Source organism: Rhinopithecus roxellana, chromosome 3, assembly GCF_007565055.1.
Source record: "Rhinopithecus roxellana isolate Shanxi Qingling chromosome 3, ASM756505v1, whole genome shotgun sequence".
Lineage (NCBI taxonomy): Eukaryota > Metazoa > Chordata > Mammalia > Primates > Cercopithecidae > Rhinopithecus > Rhinopithecus roxellana.
Genome location: NC_044551.1, coordinates 169185536 through 169192761, shown reverse-complemented (window position 1 = coordinate 169192761; position 7226 = coordinate 169185536). Strand labels below are relative to the sequence as shown.

Below are 7226 nucleotides of genomic sequence, written 5' to 3'. Positions count from 1 at the left end.
CCCACTTCAAACCGAAGAGTGTTTGCTCGGAGTCTATCTCCTTGGAAGGAGATAGGAATGGTAAACGGAATGCGATCTGACACACTCCTGAAAGGGGAGCGAGCGGGCTTCCATCTCCCAGCCCAGCGAATGCACCTCGTTACCATATCCATTTGCAAATAGCCGTAAGGACCCTTTTCCTCAGTTTTAAGTTTGATGTGTTGGTAGCTGGGAGAATTCAAGTTCAAGATTTTCCCTTGATCATATACAAATGACTTAGATACTGGCTGATCTCTCTGCCCCACTACTTATTTAAAGTTCATCTTTCACTGTACTTTTTCTGAAAAACTCCTCGCAGCAATTCCACCTCTTTTCCATGAGTAACAAGCTGCCAGAGGAAACATTTCAAAGTATTTCAGTAGTTTCAGTTCACTCCCCGCCACCACCAATCACCCCAACATGGCCGAATCTGGCCACAACTCTTGGTTGATTTACATTAAAATATTACAAAATACCAGCTCCCCCCTCATCTGGGTAGCGCTTTTGAGCTGAGCCCAGCTGAGAACAGAGAGCACCTCTTAAAATAATTGTGAGTTTGGACAAACTTTACTGCAATAAAACAAATGTTTAATTTAATTCAGAATAAGAGATAACTCTTCAATAAAATATATAAAATTGTACAAGGCACCCTTTCAAAGGGATAAAGGTATACTGGAGGGAGGGGAGAGATGGACAGGAAGGTGAAATACCAGGGAGCTTAATGGGCTGTTGGACAACCCCATTTTCACCAAGTCAAAACATGGCTTTACCTTCTGCCCCCCAACATGTAAAAAAGTATATAAAATTTTCTAGTAAGTTTAGGAGATACAACAGGTACACACACAGAGAAAGCATAGTTTTCTTCTTTGTGGATCTACTAATTGTTCAATAATATTTAGCATATAGGTAATGGTTACAAGATATTCATTTTTTAAGCAGAAAATTACCCCCACCCAAATCACCTTGGCAATCTGTGAGGATGAATGTACCTAGTATTTCTCAGAAACCATCAATTCCTCTCAACAGGCTTTAACATTTTACTCTCCAATTATCTGAAAGCAAGCTACCGACAGCTTTGAGAAGAATTAGGAAGTGTTTCCAATTTTCTACCTCACCTCCAGGCAGTCTCAGGATTCTTCTCATCCCAGGTATTGGTCTTACAAAAATATTCTTAAAAAAGGAAAAATTTTTAAAATGTGTGTGTGGTGGGGCGGTGGGGGGCAGGGGAGAGGTAGGAACAAATGGAGTATATTAAGAGGTTTCTTTTAATGCAAGTAAAATGCAGAAATATGATGTGTCCCCTTCACTTTGAATAATCTCTCCATATCTAATATTTTCTATGTGCATTGTGTCTATTTCTAATATTTGTTTTCCATAAGCAGAAGTCAATAATCCCATAAAAATCATTGACTTTAGCACATTTTGCAAATAATTTGTCTCCCTCTTTAAGAAAATACAACAAATGGACTTACACAGTGTCTTTTGGGAAGGTGACATATAGAAAAAAGCACATATGTATATAAATTTTGCCTTTTAAAATAATTTGAATTTTTACGTCTGCCGTATAAAAATGTATTATATTTTATTATATATATATATTTATACATAAAAACCATCAGAGCCAATCTTTGTCAAAGGAGAAGGGGACATCTGGAAGATTACACCAAGAAAACAGGGCTTGGTGCCTCCACCTAAAGAACAAATTTCAGCTATGTCGTGTGGCCCTGTCGGCCTAGCCGCTTAGGGTGGTGCACGCAGGGTTAGCAGAGCAGGAGTATTGGCTGGTACTGCATTCTTGGAGAGGGAGAAGAAACTCTTTGAAACAAGCATCCATCATGGAGTCTATTGATCTGGTCTTCCTTAGGACAGGTGGTACATGCCATATCCCACTGGCGTGGCATACAGTCCCACAGGCGGGATGGGAAGCACAGGTCTATGGAACGGGTAGGATGCTCCATATATGGACGCTGCCTGCAGGGGCGAGCTGATGGGGAAAGGGAGACTGAAGCTGGAGGGCAGCATAGGTTTTGCAGCCATTTTCAGCTTTTCCAGTTCTGCCTCCTGCAGTCTTTTCGCCTTAGCCCTTCGGTTCTGAAACCAGATTTTGACCTGGGTCTCTGTGAGGTTCAGAGAGCTGGAGAACTCTGCACGCTCTGCAATGGAGAGGTACTGTTTCTGGCGGAACTTGCGCTCCAGGGCGAGGAGCTGGGATGTGGTAAAGGGTGTGCGTGGCTTCCGATTGGTCTTGTGTTTCCTCAGGGTGCAGGTGGTAGGGCTCATATGTCCTAGAGAACAGAGAGGTGAGCGGATTAGCAAAAGAAAGTTACATTAAAATAATAATAATAATCCCATCTCCCCCATCATCTCTCTAGGTTTTTTCCTTTCCGGCCTCCCCTCTCAACTGAAAGCACTTAGCTTTTAAAAAAACGATATATACATATACATATATACACACACACACATATACATATCTATGTATGGAAAGACATACTTTGTTTCATCTTTGAAAAAGGTACCTTTGTCAAAATTATGTATGTTTCTTGGGGGGAGGGGGACCACATATAAATGGGCAAGTTGCTTCATTTTTTAAAAATGAGCCTTTTAACAGAAAGTTTGGAAATCTAATGGTGTAACTGAACCTTCTATATGGAAAACAAACAGCATTACAGATAATAGAAATAGAACATACAAATGTAAGACAAGGGAATCAAGTGTTCGGTGAGAAATGAAATGCTGTCTCTTCTGAGCATAATTTCTCATCTTTAAAAATGGGAGACCAGGTTCATTATTATCCCAGGCTCCCTCGGATGTGGAGACAATCACATACGGGAAGGAAAATGGAAAAGGTTTTAGTAACTGGGTTAACTGTTTCCCTTGGTCTCCTCTCTGAACCAGAAAAAGTGGAGTGCGTCAGCATATTTATGAAGGATAATCGAGCAGATAAGGTCTGTGGTAAATTAATAGCATCTTTGAATTTGGGGGCAGTCCCACGCAATAAACAGTCACAGAGCTGTCATGGCATCCAGTCCACAGATTATAAAATCTGAACATCATTTTACAGATCTGGATGTGGGATAAGGCTCTTGGCTGGGTGCTTTTGTAATATAAACTTTACTAAGACGAAGGGAAAAATTAGCTAGCCCATAAATGTAAATGTCAGGGGAAATCATGCTGCCTCCGAATTGAGAGCACGTGATGACATCTTAGTCATCCCCTCTACCCATTCTATGGCTTCGGGCAAATGTGTAAATGATTAGTTTGTCACAGGGGAAAAACAAGCAAAATAAAGGTATGCCAACAGCATCCAGACTCCACATTTAAAATGGATTCAATTACAGCAAATCACAGACTGGGACATCCTTGTGATTCCACAGCATCAGCTAACTTTGGGCTTGTCTTCCTCAAGGGTGGGTGGGCAGAGGAGGACAGAGCTGTGGCAATAGAATGCTAAACAATTAATTTTCTGCATTTGGCTTTTATGAGCTATGCTAATTTTCCAAATGTGGCCACAGTATTAACTCCAATGTATTCATGGGAGAATGTTGCATTTCTTGTTTAGTTACTTTGGTGGCCCAAGAAAGAGTTTACACTTCATACTTGAGGGTGACACAGCACAAGTCCCAACCCAGCTTCCATTTCCAAAAAGAGATGAATTTGTTCTAGTGTCACATTATTACCCATCACTTTACAGAATCAAAAAGAGATAAGAGGCATTGTAACCAACCAAAGAACAGACATCTGGGAAAGGGAAGGATAAGAAACTACCATAAAAGTCTATACTTTTGCATTTGCTAATCCCTAAGTTACCAGAGAGCTGGGGAGCCAGTTTCTTAATTTACAAATTACCAACACTGTCAGAGACTCTCAAGAGACCTGCAAAATTCTCGCCCTTTCCAAACTAGGCCTGGCTCTCAGGAGGACCCAGGTGTCTCAGCTCAGATACCAAGTTCCTAGTGTGTATACACTCTTGCTCCCGGGTTCTACGTGGGGTTTTGAAGCACTACGCGCCTGGGCAGGGTAATTCCAGCTGCTCCTTCGGGTTACATCTGAATTATGAAATCCAGGTGACCGGGATCGCACATGTGTATCAAAACCATGAAGCTATGAGGCTTCCTCCCAATGCAACACTCCCCATCCCTCCACCCCCACCTAATTTTAAACCAGCCAGAGGAAGGATGCGATTATATAAGGCAAAACAGCGTTTATCCTACTTCCTCCAAATAACAAAATCAGGCCCGGACGGGTAGCTCCCTCTCGCCCCAGGCTCCGTCGCCTGGCATTCTCAGGACCCACTGCTCCGACCACAGGGTTACCACTGCCACCTCCAGGCCCAAAGCACCAACAACTCTTTATGGTGTTTTTTTACTTTTAAGTTCTGGGATACATGTGCAGAATGTGCAGGTTATAAACTCCTTTCTCAGAATTTCTGGTTCTTTTCATGGAAAGGTCACAGCCAGGGCCCAAGGTTGCCTTACCAAGAGCGGGGAAGCTTGAGTACAGGGCAGGGATGTTTACAGGGGTAGTGGGTCATTGCCTTCCCAGACCCACAGGCCTAAAGGACGGCAGGATTCCTGACCTCTGGACACTACTCCATTTAAGGCCTGTATCATTGGCTGGGCATAGCCGTAGGCTATGTACTCAGTGTACTCAATATTTGTTAAACAAATTAAGTCTTTTAATTTTCTGAGCCTCTACTCCACTGTCAATAAAGTGGGTAAGTAACACTAATCCCTCAATGTGGTTCACAGTACTAAAATTTTAAGAGTGCCCAGAGCCCTGTCTGCCACCTGGTAGGTGATCCATTAAATGGTCCCAAGCTTTTTTTTTTTTTTTTGGTCAGGCCCAAACTGCTGATTCCTCTCTGAACTTCGCTGAAATGTCCTCATCTGTTAAGAGGCCGGCTGCTGCCCTACAGAGGAGATAAGATAATACGGTGAAAAGTGCTATAAAGCACTATCCAAACTTGAGTTTAAATTCTTTGAGTCCCTTAATCTCCTCCCCCTTTGAATCTTTCAGTTTCTAACAGGGTGGAGAGAGACTGCCAGAGGGGACAGCCACTGACGCCTGGGTATATGGCCTTGTTTTGTTAACAAAATACAGTGCCTCTAGTCTGGAGGGCTGAATGATGTAAATAGTGAAAGGATCTCTCTCAGCTTTGGAGAAAGTCCCTCCACAGCCCCCACCCTCACCTTTCCTTAGGTAGGGGATGGGGTGGAGGGAAATTAGGGAGTAGAAAAACCATAAAGGCCAAGAGATAAAAGTAAAAGAAGCTGTAAAGAATGACGTCTCCAAATTGTAAAAGGACCCAGGGACCAAAAATGGATGCTGAAGCGGAGGAGAAATCTCCACAGCCTCACTCGCAGAAGTGGGGTGCAGGTGCGGATTTCTACCTAGTCTTTCTGGGGAGAGGAAGCAAAAGTGGTCAGGGTATATCAAACACAGGAGCAGGGTGTGGACACCAGGTCCCTCTGGCCAATCAGCGGTTGTTGGTAACCTGGGACAAGCAAAGGCCGTCTTCTTTAAAAGCCTTAGCGTCCACGTCTGAAAAATAGGGTAGTCACAAGTCTGGTGCCTACACCTGGGGGTCCTAGAGCGTATCGGGATCTGGTGAGCTAATGAGCATCACTTTATTAACTCTCAAGCCCTGATGGAATGCGGTTAATTATTACTGGGAGCCAAGAAGAGCCCGTGCGCTTCTGGCCCCAGCCCGCTCCCGGCGAAGCTCAGAACCTTGCCGGCGGGATGCTGGCTGCGGAGACCACAGGAAGCCATTTCCTCCCCGCACCAGACTCTGGTGCCACCACCCCTTCGTGGGATCCGGTTTTTACACCCGCGGGACTCGCGAAAGAAAATGATTTCTACTCAATGTCTGGCTAAGCCCAGTTAGCTCATCTTTTAAATGGGGGCACAACTCTCAGGGTTGAGTTTTGACCCCGTCTCGTTCCCGGCACATCCAAGTGCTCATTGAACATGGATCCATCTTCCTCACTCCCCAGGAAGAGACCCCGGGGAATAGTGAAACAAAAACAAGCCAAGTGGCCAGAGCGCAGGGCCGAGGGCTGTAGAAACGCACCACCAAGCGACCCCATAAACCCAGCTGGGGTTCGCTCGAGTTGAACAATCTGTATGTGGAGGGGAGTCTCAGACATACACATCACGGTTATTACCTAGAGTGTGTCTTGGATGCGGACGGCGAGCCGAACGCCCTGGGCACCAAGGGGTGCAGAGGCCCTGGGCTTGCTTTCCCGGGAGTGTAGCGCACGCAGAAGGGTCTCTGTACCCCCAGCCTGGAACACCCGTCCCCCCGCTCCCTCCAGTACCCCGAGCCACCTCCTACTCCTGCCCCGGCCCCAGCGCGCACTCACTTGGTGGTGGCGAATATCGGCCGGGTTCCTGCATCCACGCCGCTCCATCTTCTGAGTTTTCCGACTTGACCGAGGCGGTCTCGAAGGGCTTCACCAGCGGCCCGGGGCTGTGCGCTTCCCGAGCGCCGTGTCCCGGCAGCAGCAGTGGCCGCAGGGTGGCCCCGGACGAGGCGCTTTCGGCCGGCAGCGGGGACGCCTCCTTGGGCGGCTTCTTGTCGGACATGAGCGCCTCCACGCTGAAGGGCAGGCTAGAGACCTTGACGCGGCGCTCCTCCGCGGCCCCCTCGGCGCCCCCAGGCCCCGGGCCTGGCCCGGCCACCACCGCTGGGCCCTCCTCGTCGGGCGAAAACAGGTCACTGCCTTTGGACGGAGAAGCCATGACTTCTCTGCCCTACGTAGCTCCCGACGTGCGACTCCGCTGGCAACCCGGCAGCGGCGACTCAAACTTTTTCGCTGGGGAGACGGGAGGGGCGCGCTGGGAGCCGAGCCTTTCCTCCGAGGGGAAGTGGGAGACGCGCGCCGCCAATCCGCGCCGGGCCTGGCGCTGACGCCAGAGACGCTCGCCCCTGATTGGCTCTTCCCGAAGGGGCTGGGCCCCCCTTCTTTTTTTTTTTTTTTTTTTTTTTTTTTCTTTTTGAAATAAATTAGGAGTTAATTACAGGAGCAGTCAGCAGAGTTGTTATTAGGCGATCCCTGAAGGGTTATAATCACGCCGAAACTGAAAAGCCCGAGACCTAATTAAGAGCGATTATTTAAAGAGGAAGTTCGCCGAGTCCCATTTCTTCTCTCTTCTGACCCATCTTTAAAAGGGACCCTGCGCCCATCCCACTCTCCCTCTACCGC

The 7226-nt window shown here is 46.9% G+C and overlaps 1 protein-coding gene across 1 annotated transcript; it reads right to left on the bottom strand.

Moving 5' to 3' along the window:
- Nucleotides 1-563: 563 nt before the first annotated feature.
- On the bottom strand, nucleotides 564-6889 carry MSX2 (msh homeobox 2). Its single transcript, XM_010373346.2, has 2 exons — nucleotides 6384-6889; nucleotides 564-2303 (listed from the first exon to the last, which is right to left on the bottom strand). Exons 1-2 carry the CDS (start codon nucleotides 6760-6762, stop codon nucleotides 1879-1881), a joined length of 804 nt encoding a protein of 267 aa, XP_010371648.1. The 5' UTR covers nucleotides 6763-6889; the 3' UTR covers nucleotides 564-1878.
- Between the last annotated feature and the right edge of the window lie 337 nt (nucleotides 6890-7226).